General features: G+C 39.8%; 1 protein-coding gene across 1 annotated transcript in view; it reads right to left on the reverse strand.

The window, feature by feature from the left end:
- Positions 1-314: 314 nt before the first annotated feature.
- LOC124802438 (insulin-degrading enzyme) overlaps positions 315-15,601 on the reverse strand; it is a 202,126-nt gene continuing 186,839 nt past the window's right edge. Inside the window, 3 exon segments of the mRNA XM_047263222.1 lie at positions 315-754; positions 4,195-4,344; positions 4,434-4,643. Coding sequence (XP_047119178.1) covers positions 650-754; positions 4,195-4,344; positions 4,434-4,643 — 465 coding nt within the window. The 3' untranslated portion in view covers positions 315-649.

Here is a 15,601-nt window from a genome sequence, read left to right on the forward strand (position 1 = left end):
TTGATCTGCATAAGTACTATTATAAAAAATAAATTCTCTATGTTGTTGTGAATTAATTATTACCATACGTGAGCTCATAATTGGTTGCTGCAACAGTGTTTGTTATTGGATGAGAACCACTGTTCTGGAGCACAATTTAAATACTGAACTACTGTGGAACTGTAATTCAATAATTTATAACAATAGTAGATTGTAATAACTACAGTGCAGCAGTTTTCTTTATCAGTTAATAGTCATTTCAGGGTATGAAAGGTATGAACTATTTTTGAGAAATGTCTTTTGGTCAGTACCGGAAAGTAATGGACTATCACAAATTCTACAGTACCAATGTTTACTTCTAAAGTACTTGCAGTCACGTACTTACAATACTGAAGTATTTATCTGAAATATGGCCTTTAACACTATTTTAAATTCCTATGTACAGGAACTTAATTGCAGATACAGTGCAGGTGAGGAGTTAAACTATCACACTGTATGATACTTGTCCCGGAAAATGCAGCACCCATACGAAAACTACATAAAATACATACTCGTACCACAGAGAATACACAGTAGCAAAAGATATCTCGTCTGCTGTCAGTATCCAACATGTGTAAAGGTTTTGACCGTATCTGTTGAGCCCTAAAGACTGATGGTTGTAAAGAATTCACTACAGTTTTGACTTTGATTTTGATGGTATATTGATGTACGGCTTCACAAGAGGGAATAACCCCTGACTGCTCTTGAACTCTGTGATATCCTGTATTCTCGTTGGCTGGAAACAAACAGGTGAGAACATAAAAATCATTACAAATTAGGACAAAATGTGTATCACATAGATTTTAAAACTACAAGGAGAGGCAATGGCTGGCCACGCCTCACCTTCAGGAGGCAAGATTCTAAGAACTTTCCCCCTACTAGTTGCAGTCTCCACTCCCCTCCCATACTCGCCACTCTGGTACCCTGCTCTCTCTGTCACCTCCCCTTCCTGTCTTCACATCAGGGTCTCTGAGTGACCTGCCCCCTTTTTTGACTTCCTGCAACCTATCCCTTTCTACTACCTGAAATAAACTAAAGATTATAACAGCATGGACTGTTTTTGTGTGTAATCCACGAGTACTTGGAATTTCACCTCCTGAAATTAAGTGCGATTTTACAGTTTTTTCAAATAAATTTTCCTTATGATGTATTTTCAAAGTAAAGGTAAACTTTTATTATTAGTTGAGATGCTGGAGTACGAGGACATGTTCAGAAGTGTTCTCTCTGAATTTTTCCTATGTGAAAACTCTCAAATTTTTTTCAGTAAAACAAACATTATTAACTTTCTACATCTTTATTCTTTGTGTTTACATACTTCTTTTTCAGCACAGTCAACTCGGCAACAAAAGCATTTCTGCTGAGAAGAGATCAGTTTGTTGATATTGTCACTGTAGAATATTCGACTGTCAGTACAGCTGCAACCTCACCTCAACTCGTACTGCTTTGTCGATGAACTCTTCAAATTCGAAACACTATTACAGCACAGGATTTCTTACGAACTGACACAGTTACGTTACACACCGCAAAGTTACATGCTACAATTCAGAGCTCACTTGTGGCAGAAGGCTGTAAATATGAAGACGTGACAAACAAAGATGTAGAATGTTAATAGCATTTCTTTTATTTAAAAAGTTTCAAGTGTTTTCACATTAAAAATTTGGAGGCACTACTTTTCAGCACGCCCTCATAGACATTACACTTAGTGGCATCACAAAAGTCTGTTTCAAAATGAAATGTAACGAGACACCTTATTCGTGAACTATTCCACATATACTAACACAGAAAATGGAAATGAGCGTATGGCATAATTGGCTGGGAGGCCACATTGGACGACTTGTGTGCCGGTGATGAGAATGAAATGATGAGGAGGACAACACAACCCCCAGTCCACAAGTGGAGAAAATCTCCAACCCGGCTGGGAATCGAACCCAGGCCCACTGGCATGGGAGGCAAGCACATTACCATCCAGCTAAGCAGGTGGACTGTACTAACACAGAAACATTGTGTGACATTTTCAGTCTCACAAATGGGTTACCTAATTTCTATTTGTATTTGTATTTTTTATGGCTCCCAAATCCCCCACCCTACCTCTTCTCCTCTCCCTCAGCGAACAGGACTGAGTAGTCATGGGCAGTGAGACACTGACAGATGACAAAGTGTAGAGTGTAATCTTCGGCAATGTACCACTGCAAAGCAAAGTGCGACTGTAAATTCTATGCTATGCACATACTAAAAACAGCCCCTAAAAAAACACCTGATAACTTCTTTTTAATTAATGAGAGTATTCATAGACTTGTTTTTAATTTAAGAAGATTAATTATTAAACTGGTGCAACAGAATATTCTGTAACACTGTGCTACCTGTACAATCTTTGATATGAAAACTGGCCACCTGATGGCTGCCTCAATGACAAAGTCAGAGTTGTTCTCTTTCAGTCGCAACAAAACTGAGCACCTCTCAGAATCCAAAGTCTAGCTATTGTGTAACTGCTTGGCAGATGCTTGTCCCAAAGTTGTCCCAAGGCTGTAGTTCCATGTAGTATAACCTAGTATGCCTAAGCACTTGGGGCACTCCACTTTTTACAGAATGTTTCTCACAAAACTTTAGTATCAAATCTGTTCTTGTCTTCTACTGATGTTACAATATCCTGGTTCTTCACTGAGTATCTCATTTCATAACACACAACTCCTCCTTGTAATGCATTTGGCTGTGCTTGGATTGACAACACAAAAGAAACAAAAAAGATATGCTAAAAATATATAAAAGTGGGGCAACTTTTTAATGCATAAGAAGACTAATTTGGAAGAAATAAGTGCCCCAAAGGTGGAAAAGAAGAATATATAAGACTTATCATGTGCACATTTAAACTTTTCTGCAACAATTGAACAATTAAGGAAATGAAAAAGCAGAATATAAGCCTGTGAAATGAGTATTGAGGACAAGAATTGCATTGGCTTGCATAGATTCTTGAAGAAACAAGAGAATGAGAGATCTGTTACAATCATAGTCTCTCAAAGACAAAACAAAAAATTCAAGATCTTTATGATATGGACATACAACAAGAACAGAAGAAGAAGAAAGGACACCGAAGAAGACAGTTAATATAAGGTTTCAGAAGACAAATGTTGTGGGCAAAGAAGAAAAAAAAGAAATATGGGATATGATGAATAGGTTTTTGGTTCCATCAGACCTGGTCCAAAGTTGGAAACTGTTCAAGATGCTGCTACTATAACATAATAAGTTTCAATCAATATGATAACAGCTTTTGTTTTATAACCACAAAAGCCACTAATGATGATTAAAAAGTAGTAAAATTAATTTAGCAGAACAATGTTAAATAAAGTTAACTACAATGTGTGAGCCAGCATGTATGTAAGTACAGCTGCAATGTGTAATCTGGATTATGTTAATTATATATAAAAACAAAGATGAGGTGACTTACCGAACAAAAGCGCTGGCAGGTCGATAGACACACAAACAAACACAAACATACACACAAAATTCAAGCTTTCGCAACAAACTGTTGCCTCATCAGGGAAGAGGGAAGGAGAGGGGAAGACGAAAGGAAGTGGGTTTTAAGGGAGAGGGTAAGGAGTCATTCCAATCCCGGGAGCGGAAAGACTTACCTTAGGGGGAAAAAAGGACAGGTATACACTCGCACACACGCACATATCCATCCACACATACAGACACAAGCAGACATAAATATGTCTGCTTGTGTCTGTATGTGTGGATGGATATGTGCGTGTGTGCGAGTGTATACCTGTCCTTTTTTCCCCCTAAGGTAAGTCTTTCCGCTCCCGGGATTGGAATGACTCCTTACCCTCTCCCTTAAAACCCACTTCCTTTCGTCTTCCCCTCTCCTTCCCTCTTTCCTGATGAGGCAACAGTTTGTTGCGAAAGCTTGAATTTTGTGTGTATGTTTGTGTTTGTTTGTGTGTCTATCGACCTGCCAGTGCTTTTGTTCGGTAAGTCACCTCATCTTTGTTTTTATATATAATTTTTCCCACGTGGAATGTTTCCTTCCATTATATTGGATTATGTTAATTGTTACACAATCACCAATTAGAGTATATTTCTTTTCAACAATGGTACTAGCACTGGAGGAGATTCAGTTTAGACAGTATGGGTTACACATGTGTGAGCACAAACACTTTCGAGAAATGATATACTGACCTTCTTGTAAAATGATGGTGGTGGCAACATGCCATCAATGACTGCATCTGGAGCAGATGGCCTCGGCATATTTCCTGCACCCCCTTCAGCAGTTGATACAACATACACAGCTAGTTTGTGTCGCTTTGGAGAACTGTGATGTATTAGTTCCTGTATATTCCACATAAGTTAGATAAATTGCTACAGTTACAAGTGAACAGAAATCGAATTTTTTTTTATAACTGCGGTCAAAAACCCACCTTATAGAAATTCAAAATATCATTTTTTGTCAAGGTACGAAGGTATGCAACTTCTATATTTACACGATCAAAATTATACTGTTGGGAAGTTATTTCAGCCCAAAATCGTGATGAACGTGCAGATAACCGTTTTGGTTTTTCTAAACGTTGAGCTGCTAAAGCTTCCTTGTGTCTTTCAAACTCTTCCTCTGACATTTGTTCAATGTAGGCCTGTACAACAGAAAACACAATAAATTACTGATGATAAATACAAGTCACACTCAATGCATTTATGTTGACAAGATAAACATCAAGCGACAAAAACTCTATTCCTCTATTGACCTACAGTATTCCACGTTAATTAGTTGAACGAGGTAAAGTTGCTGCTGGCTACATGGCATCACCAAGTGCTACAGGAAAGGGAAACGGTTTCAAGATGGTGCAACTGGGAAGCATGAGACCGCACTATTTCACATAAATCAAAAAATTTCAAACAACTGAAGCTTTCTAAATGATGAAAAGGAAGGATACCAGTATAAGAAAATATTCTTGTTGATCTCCCAGTACATGTTTCTGACAAACTTCAGTTCCATTGCTTAGAATTCATTTTTGTCTCCATCTTGGGGATAATCCCAGTACACAAGTAAGAATTTATGGCAATGTTCATTATTTTCTGTGAATGTTTCCTTGGCACATACAACTAGTCTATACTTGTGTAAGCATTAGAATACATTGCTACTCACTACATACAAGAAGGACTGAGCAGCATACAGGCACAAGCACAGGCACAGGGTCCTTGTCATCTCTGGGCACTGAGGCCTGTCTGCAGTGAATAGCGATCTCAACTGGGGTGGGTAGTGGGGGTAAAGGAGATGTGAGGGGGAGGCACAAAGATTGCAGTGTAGGGGTGGGGGAGGATGCTGTAGTGCTGCCTGTGGAAGTGTGCGGTGATACGTGTTGCTATATGAGGTAGCAATATATCTCAGTTTCTTCCTACTGTGCCAATGAAAGCCGGTCAAATAGAAACCTTAATTTATGGTGGTAGTGGAGCCGACTTTTTTTATTCGTGTACAGATACCAAATGCAAATGTAAGCACAGTACACCCAAATGATGCGACGGAGGGCAAATGTTTTACTGGTGGGGAAGAAGCCTTTTCCACTTTGACTTACCAACCTGGCGGTATCATGGACGCTGAAGAGCAAGAGGTGCTGTTAAGTTTCTATGTTGAGGGATTTGGGGAATAATGGTGAGGAAAGATAACTGCAATCCACCACCTAAAAACTGACCCAGACAAAGGCTCCACCTCTGTTGTTATGAAGTGCAGAGATTACCTGGCTGAGGAGCTCCATTAGCTGTCATACACATCCACCACAAAACCCTGCCACTGTGATCAAATTCCAGAAAGCACGCGTGATCTTCAGTCTCTCCTCAAATTCCTAGGTCCATCCTAGACTTATCCCAGGAGACTGCCTCACTCCTAAATCCCACCACGACCCACACTCCTTACCTTCTACATGCTTCCTGAAATATAAAATCTCAACAACAAAGGACGACCTATTGTGGCTGCAAACTATGCCCCACAGAGAGAATCTCTGCCCTTATTAACAAATACTTTCAACCCGTTATCCATAACCTACCCTCTTATACAAAAGACAGTAATTGTTACCTCTACACCTTTACTGCCTGGCTCCCTGCTCATAACTGTTCAATGCCACCTCCCTTTACACTAACATCCCTAATGCTCATTGCCTTGTCACTACTGTACACTACCTTTCTCAACACCCAATGGATTCCATCCTACAATTTCCTTTCTGGCCATGAGAACCAACTACAGGGTCACTGACAGGAGTCAGGACTTTTTAAAATGAACAGTACACACCAAATTTGTAACATGAAAGTGAATTCAACCCGGTAAAATTCATGGAATTACAGGCCACTCTGGAATTGCCTTAGAAAGACTAGCACGATGGATAGGGCAAAAGATGAATAAGTCTAACAGACCACACGAGAGGGGAGAGAAAAGTAAAAGAGGAGGTAGGGTGAGTATCATGATGGACAACCAAGCCAAGCCCACACAGCCACAGCTTAGTCTGGGCAGAGGAGGCAACAGTGTGTTCTGCTAAACCCTCAATGGGTCAATAAGGTTAAGTGGCCCTCTCTTAGAGAGAACAGTAAAAGCCCGCTTCACGAATAAAACACAAAACTACGTCAGACGCTGAGGCATCGTCTCCTGACCCCAAGAGCAGCTGTAGCAGTTGGGGAGAGAGATGATGTGGATTGTCCAGAACTGCAGTTATTGTTTAGCTCCACCATAAACTGTCTACCCAGAAACACACGAAGGCATAGATACATGCATGTTAAGAATGTTGTGGCAGTTCTGGGACACTAGATAAACGTTAATTCCTTTTAGTGGGATGATCATACCTCTATATATATAATTTTTGCCACACGGAGACAGCGCAAATGTTTATATATGTGTAGGTCATTTAGAGAGCCTACACAAAAGTGAGTCAGAGAGATTAGGAGTCTGCCACAGGGTGGCTAGGTTTGGACAGCCGAACAAAGTGAGGACCACAGCCAAATGAGTCCCGACGAGAGTAGGGTGAGTCTTTGCTACGGAGGAGATGACCATTCATGAGGCAGCCAAGTGTGGCCAATTCGGAGCCTGTAAGTACACTAGAGTCCCTGTGAGAGGCCTGCATGGAGGACCTCCACATATTCGTAGTCCTCTTAATCACCCGTAGTAAGTTTGGTGAAGTCAGAGTGAGACATTTCGTATTCCAGGCACTAAAACTTGATGGTGTAATACTGATCAGAGATCTGTTTCTGTAATACCAATCTCAAGAGTCGGTTTACTGATAGCCAGTTTGACCAGGTTATAAGCAAGTTCATTTCCTGGGATCCTGACACGGCCCAGGGTTTAGACGAAGCTCGCTGACCGTCCCCATTGTTCAAGGGCATAAAGTGACTGTCCCTCTGCAGCTCCCTAAACAGCCAGAACATCAACCACCACTCTTCTCCTACAAATAGAGCTTCGCCAGCCCCCTTAATATCCCACAGCCTTCACCACTGTCTTCCAGAACAAGAATAACCCATAATCACAAGAACCAGTAACAACAGCACAGTGTCTTTAACCTCTCATATAAAGCAGTCTCCCCTCCTGAATTACCTGTATTATCTAAGGAACTCAATTTCAGCCCTAAACCTGCATCTGATCATGATGCTTTGGTGAAGGACCTATTTCCTTCATGCATAGTATCAATTGGAAATATCACTTTGCAACCCAATCCCAATACCTTTCCAATAGCGAACCTGACACTGAACACTGCCTTGAACAGTTCAGACCACGATCTCAACTTGATCCACAACCACTATCTAAAAATTATCCCTTACAAGCCTTCCAAGAATTTCTCACATACAGTGTTGTTTCACAGCCCTTTCTCTGGTCCCTACAACACAACCTTAACCTTTCCTCTGCAGAACTCCAGGCTCTATGTTCGTTAAAAGCTGATGACTCCATCATTATCTTCCCAGCGGACAAAGGATCTACCACTGTAGCCCAAATGGTCCAAATGGCTCTGAGCACTATGGGACTTAACATCTGTGGTCATCAGTCCCCTAGAACTTAGAACTACTTAAACCTAACTAACCTAAGGACATCACACACATCCACGCCCGAGGCAGGATTCGAACCTGCGACCGTAGCAGTCGCGCGGTTCCGGACTGAGCACCTAGAACCGCTAGACCAACGCGGCCGGCGCCACTGTAGTACTTGACTGAAAGGAGTATGTTAGTGAAGACCTACACCAGCTGTCTGACGCCTCTGCCATCAAGATCCCATCCCAGTGATCCAGTGATTCAAAGTGCCATGAAGCCCCTCCTTAAAACCTCAGGTCCCTCACAAGGACTGTCACCTCAATCCTCAGAACTTCTCACCCCCCCCCCCCCCCCCCACCTTTTCCCTTCTTCCTGAGATCCACAAACACAATCATCCTGGCTGTCCTATAGTTGCTGGCTTCAAAGCACCCACCAAATGTATATCTGCCTTAGTTGATCAGCACCTGCAGCTCATAGTACACAGACTACCCTCCTATATCAAAAATACCAACCATTTCCTAGATCATCTGAAATCTCTGCCCATCCCACTCCCATCACACACCTCTCTTGTCACCACTGATGCCATCTCCCTCTATACCAACATCCCCCAAGTACAAAGTTACAAAGTATTATCAATTAGGATGAATGGCCATAGGTAGAGGATGTATAGTGGCAACACGCGATACCCTGTTGCAGAGCATGCTCTACAACATGACAATCCTGAACTCGGCACCCCTTTCACCACACATGTGCAATCTGGAGTCTTAACCCGGACACCACCTTCTCAGAATTCCGCAGGTGGGAACTAACGCTACAACGTGTCCTTGGTTCTCACCATCCACCTGACATTAATTTCTTCCTTCTCAGCATTTCTTCACAGTAACTGCTATTTTTTTCAGTCCAATTTAGTTTTCTACATCGTTCAGTGTCTTACCCACTTTTTTCACCCCCCGCCCCACCCACCTCTGTTATGTACAGTACACTTAGCTTTTCACTCTTACTAAATCGTGCATGATGTTTAAACAGTAATCTCTGTCTGCATATTACCCTGTCTTCCACCTTTAAGCTCGCAGGTTTTCAAATTTTGTCAGATGAAATCAATCTTTCCTTCTCATCCTGTATGGTAAGTCTCCCCTGACACACTGTTCTGGGTGACCTTCCCAAAATCTACCCCTTTTCCTGTATCTCTACAGTCCTTTTCCTTAAACCCTCTCCTTCCCCTTCCCCTTCAAACCTGAAGCTTGCCTAATTACAATCGCTTTAGGCATGTGTTTTGCCGCCGCTTGGTGATAGATTTTTTTATCCATCCAATTAAATTATTTCTTACAGTTTATCGTCTCAACTATTTTCTGGCATTTTGTAGCAATCTGTACGGTTGTGAACAGCATCTTCGCAACATATCTGCAGTGATTTTCAATAAAAACTTGTTATTTTATTGGAAAATGGAAACCCAACAAGAATTTTCTGCCGGCAAAGTGACTACTGAAAACACTGAGACAAAATATTTTGAGGAAGATTTGAAAAAACAATTAAAAAAAAATCACCAGTCCTCTTCATTATGATTTTCAATTAATAAAGCAAAAGGTGGTGGTGGTGGTGGTGGTGGTGATGGTTAGTGTTTAACATTCTGTCGACAACGAGGTCATTAGAGACGGAGCGCAAGTTCGGGTTGGGGAAGGAAATCGGCCGTGCCCTTTCAAAGAAACCATCCCGGCATTTGCCTGAAACGATTTAGGGAAATCACGGAAAACCTAAATCAGGATGGCTGGAGTCGGGATTGAGCCGTCGTCCTGCCGAATGCGAGTCCAGTGTGCTAACCACTGCACCACCTCGCTCGGTTAATAAAGCAAAAGGCATTACCATTGACAATCCTCCTGTGTCTGTGGTTTCTTTAGCAATAGCTGTTGGTTAAGAATTGCAGAGCAGCTTACTGAAATTATGAAAAATGAATTAATAGAAAATGGTTGAGATCTGATAGTATACACCAAAGCCAACAAACAAAATCTTTATGAAGAATTGAAGAAATGTGTCGATCCCCGATCCCCCCCCCCCCCCCACCTCTCCACTCGCTCATACACTTTCACATTTTTAATATAGGCAGTCCTATTTTATTTGTAACAGGTTCCTTCTTCAGGTACAGATGTTAATGCCAATGATTACAATCCTAACAAATATTCCTCTTGTACTTTGGCGTCTTTGAATGTTAAGAAGAAAGTCATCGATTTTGCTGATGCTCATCCAAAATGGAAGTCCCCATCTTTAAAATGACAGTTCTCAATATTGGAAAGAAATAATAAATAGAAAGAAAGTGAAAAAATTGAAGGAAAGAAACAGAACAAGATGGCAATAGAAATGACAAAATTGCATTCATCAACTTCGAAACATGGGAAAGAATTCAGGATGCCCAAGGCAGGTATGAACAGGTCACGTTGACAACATTACAACAATGGGCGATGGCAGTTGCATTTCCATATTTGTCAGAAATCACTTTATTGCTAGTGATACCTGGGCAAAAAGGCTCGAGTGTAAACATTTAATAATACAGTGAAAAATCACAAACTTTGTCAGTAAAACTAATGTTGTAGGCCTAACTCTAAGAAATGGGGAAGAGTAGAGAAGTTCTCTATACAGACAAGACATAAAATGCCAAACTTCAGCCTCAATTACAAAATTAACAAAGACCAGACTGGATGCCAGTATGAATCAAGGCATAACAGGAGACTGGATTAAAAGGGTGCAAAGACCATTTTGGAGAAAAGTTAACCCTTGTATTTTTACATATGCATGGATCTGCCAATTAATTTGGTCCTCGAGTTGCTGGTACTGCTCAGAAATGAGGAAAGGAATATAAGCATGTTGTTATCACTTACTCCAAGTCAGGAAAACAAATAAACAAGTTCTGTGAACAATTCTTGGAAATAACACTAAAACCATATTTTGCTAACAACAAACTCCTTCCTATGATGGATTTGTGGGGATGCCAAGCATATTTGAAGTGTATGATGAGACATTCATAAATGAGGGAGGTGTAGTAACATATACTGTGAAGATCATTCCACCCAAATGTATTCCTCTTGCTCAACCCTGCGAGGCATATTTCTATTGTCAAGTCGAAGATACTAATTAGAAAGACTGCAAAGTGCTCCTGAATTGCTACAACAGCAGCAAGACTTAAGAGAAAATGCAATTAAAATACATTTGATCACATGGCATCTACTGAGAGTTCCTGTTTTCACCCTAATGATTCGATATGCTTGGTACACATCAAAAGTGACACAGGAAAGATCTTCACTTAAAAACTTGAAAAAAGTGTGTTTTTCATTGAAACATATTTCAGAAATATGTTCTTGCTCAAATAATGCTTTCCAAAATGTGTGCGGTGTGAACAATTTTAATGTTTCTTTGACGATTATCCTCGTAAGTAATGTATTTTACTTGGAATTAAAGATAAAAAGCAGGTAAGTAATTGCTAACATTTTTGGAAATTTTATTTTCTTTCAAAATTCATCCAACAATATAAATTACCTGTTTAAATATATTAATTAACTTAATTGTAACTAAACTCAATATTGTAATATGTTTGTTTGCATGACCATTTTCCGCTGCAGCTGTTAAAATCAGATAATATTGATTTTCCGTCTTGGGCTTACTGCAGTTTAATTAAAGAGAATTACACCACATGAGTTGTGCTTTTATTTATGAAGTATCTTCCATGGTTATTCTGCAAATTGGTTACATATATTTACACATTTTTAGTTGTTTTAGATTAAAAACAGTGTTTCGTTAACAAATTTGGAGTGCAAATTACTGTGTGTCTTTACATATTCTCCAAAGCACTGCCTTTCCCTCCTTGTTAGCAGTGGTTGATGTCGAAAAACTTCATTTCACGTATATATTTGGTAGTTTTTGCCATTCTGCAGTATTTCTTGCACTGCATTTGGGTTATTTACACTTCACCTTTGTAAACTGAAATGAAGTTGTGTGTGTTTCTCACTCTGAAGTATTACAGTGTTTATGTCTGTTCATTTGTTTTGTACAAGTTGTGAGTGTTTCCCACATGTGAAACTACATTTTTATTCATTTTTCGTCTCTCCCTCTCCCTCCCTCTGTCTGTCTGTCTGTCTGTGTGTGTGTGTGTGTGTGTGTGTGTGTGTGTGTGTGTGTGAGGAAGGAAGAGATTAGAGTGTGGGGGAGGGTAGAGGATGAATGTGAGAGATTGTGACTTAGCGTAAATTAATGAAAATGTCTTGAATATGTTGGACGGGTCTAGATGGTGATTAGAGGGCAGAACCTGAGAGAAGATGGTAGTAGTAAATGGAGCTTGTGGTTATGTGTGTATATTTAATGTCATATCAAATGGTCTGTCAGTTTAAAGAGTAAGTGTTTTACCAGGTTGGTCCGATGATTTGTGAGATGTTTCTTTTCTGTTATGTTTTTTTGAATGTGGTAGTTTTCCTGTCTTTTTATTGCTGTTTGTCCTTATGAATTCCATGTCTGTGTCTCTGGTGGTAATTTTATGTTGGTGTGGGTGTATGTTCTGCAAAAGTTTAATGATTTGTCCCGTACTTCCATGCTCTTACATATTCTTTGTACCTCGTGTCAAATGTCCTCTTGGTCTGACCTATGTACATTATCTTCCATCACATGTACTGCATTTCAGGTGGTGTATTCCTGATTTCTGATATAAATCAATTTTTCCTATTTTTTAGGAAAGTATTTTTGAACTGAATTGTTGGTTTGGTGGGCTATTTTTATGCCTTGTTTTTTGAAAACAGTGGATATTCTGTGTGTGTATTGGTGGTTGTATGTCTTTTGCATCATCTTTTGTTTTCTGTTTCTTTCTCAGTTTGTGTTGTCCCTGTTACTGTATTTTGTGTGTTCCTTTGTCTGGGTTTCTGTCCTTGGGTGTTTGTCCTTTTCTGTTTCTTGATTTTATTGTACAGATTTCTTGTAAAGTTTTTTTTGTATCCACTGTTTGTGGCTATTTGTATTATGGTATTCATTTCTTTTTGCTAATTGTCTGTATATAATGGTACTATGTTTAGTCTGTCTAGCATGTATCTAAGTGCTGCCCGTTTTTGAGAAATGGGGTGTTGTGATGTCTCATGTATAACTGTGTCTACTGTTGTCAGTCTTCAGCATATGTCAAATGTCTTGGTTTTTTGAATCTGTATGATGATGTCCAAAAAATTTAACTGCCTATTTTTCTCTTTCTCTATTGCAAAATGTATGCTATCATGACCAGATTTTATATCTGTGTGTAACAGGTCAATTTTATTGCTTGGGTCATCTATCATGCACAAGATGTCATCCATACATTTAATCCAGTATAGGATGTTGTATCTATTTCGTTCTATTTTGTTAAATATAAGCCGTTCTGTGTGGTTCATAAATATGTTTGCTATGGTTCCAGACACTGGGGATCCCACTGTTAATCCTTCACTCTGTAAACAGATTCATTGTTGAATGAAATACTTCTGTTCTGTTACTAGCAACAGCAGCCTCACTTTTTTCAACATATTCACGTGGAAGTGTACTATGTATCTTATGATTTTGTTCTATAACATTTATTGTTTCAGTTATTGGTATACTGGAATAAAATAACCCCATGCAATCTCCCCCCCCCCCCCCTTTCAGAAAAAAATCCCTCACATCTCCGCCAAACATACACAACACGTTTTCACTAATTTACACTAACTCACACAAACACATCATTCACATTCACCCTCTACCCTCCTCCACCTTCTAATCTCTCTCTCTCTCTCTCTCTCACCCCCCCCCCCCCCCAACATACACACAAAGTCTTTCAACATCAACCACTGCTAACAAGGAGGGAAAAAGCAGTAATTTGGATAATATGTAAAGAATACCATAAGTAACTTGTACTCCAGCTTTATAGGCAAAACATTGTTTTTAATCTAAAACAACCAAAAATCTACAAAGGTGCGTATCCAATTCGCAGAATAGCCATAGAAGATGCTTTATAAATAAAAGCAAAACACATCTGGTGTAATTCTCTTTAATTAAATTTGTGTAAGCTCCAGACGAAAATCAATAATAACTGAATATACTAATTTTACGCATATACACTGATGTGACAAAAGTCACAGGACAATGATACGCACATATACATATGGTGGTAGTATTGCATGCACCAGGTATAAAAGGGTGGTGCATTGGCAGAACTGTCATTTGTATTCAGGTGATTTGTATAAAGAGATTTCAGACAATTGTGGTCGGGGACTGAACAGACATTGAATGTGGAATGGTAGTTGAGCTAGATGCATGAGATCATCCATTTTGGAAATCATTAGGGTATTTAATATTCTGAGATTCACAGTGTCAAGAGTGTGCCGACAATATCAAATACCAAGTATCACCTCTCATCACAGACAATGCAGTGGCCGATGGCCTTTACTTAATGACTGACAGCAGTGGCATTAATGTAGACTTATCAGCACTAAGAGGCATGTAACACAGTAAAAAAATTGCGGAAATCAATGTGGGATGTACAACGAACATATCCATTTGGAAAGTGCAGTGAAATTTCGCATTCATGAGCTACAGCAGCAGGTGACTGATACTAGTGCCTCTGCTACCAGCACGATATCACCTGCAGCACCTCTCCTGGGCTTGTGATGACTGAAAATTGTGGCCTGGTCAGCTGAGTCCTGACCTCAGCTAGTAAGAGCTAATGGTATGGTTCAAGTGTGACGGTGATTGGTTATGTTTGACTACTTGGAGACTATTTGCGGCCATTCATGGGCTTCATATTCCCAAACAACAATGAAAAATCCAATACGGAATGTAAGAATATTATGAAAAGGAAAGTTACTACTCACCATATAGCAGAGATGCTGACTTGCAGATAGACACAACAAAAGGACTGTCACAAATAAGCTTTCAGTCAGCAAGACTTTCGTCAAAAATACACAAAAGACACACATACACACTCACGCAGACACGACTCACACACATATGGTTTCAGTTGCCAGAAATCGCAGTCGTGTGTGTGTGTGTGTGTGTGTGTGTGTGTGTGTGTGTGTGTGTGTGTGTGTAATTTTGATGGAGACCTTGCTAGCCGAAAGCTTATTTGCGACAGTCTTCTTTGTTGTGCCTATCTGCAATCCAGCATCTCTGCTATATGGTGAGTAGCAACTTGCCTTTTTATAACATTGTTACAAACGACAATGGAATTTTTATGGATGACAGTTAACCATGTCACCAGATCATAATTGTTTGTGACTGGTTTGAAGAACATTCTGTACAATTTAAGAGAATGGGTTTGTCTTTGGACACCCAGATCACTCAACATGGCTCCCGTCCAACATAAATGGGATATAATCGAGAGGTCATTTCGTGCAAAAAATCCTGCGTGACAACACTTTCACAATTAAGGACACCATCATAGCTCAATATTTCTGCAGGAGACTTCCAACAACTTGTCAGGTCCACACCACATCGAGTTGCTGCACTACACTGGGCAAAATAAGGCCCGACATGATATTGGGATCCATCCCGTGATATTTATCACCTCAGTGCACCCTGAACTTTTTAAAAATATTCAAATAATTTTATAATTAATAGTGTA

This window comes from Schistocerca piceifrons, chromosome 6 (genome assembly GCF_021461385.2).
Source record: "Schistocerca piceifrons isolate TAMUIC-IGC-003096 chromosome 6, iqSchPice1.1, whole genome shotgun sequence".
NCBI classification, from domain to species: domain Eukaryota; kingdom Metazoa; phylum Arthropoda; class Insecta; order Orthoptera; family Acrididae; genus Schistocerca; species Schistocerca piceifrons.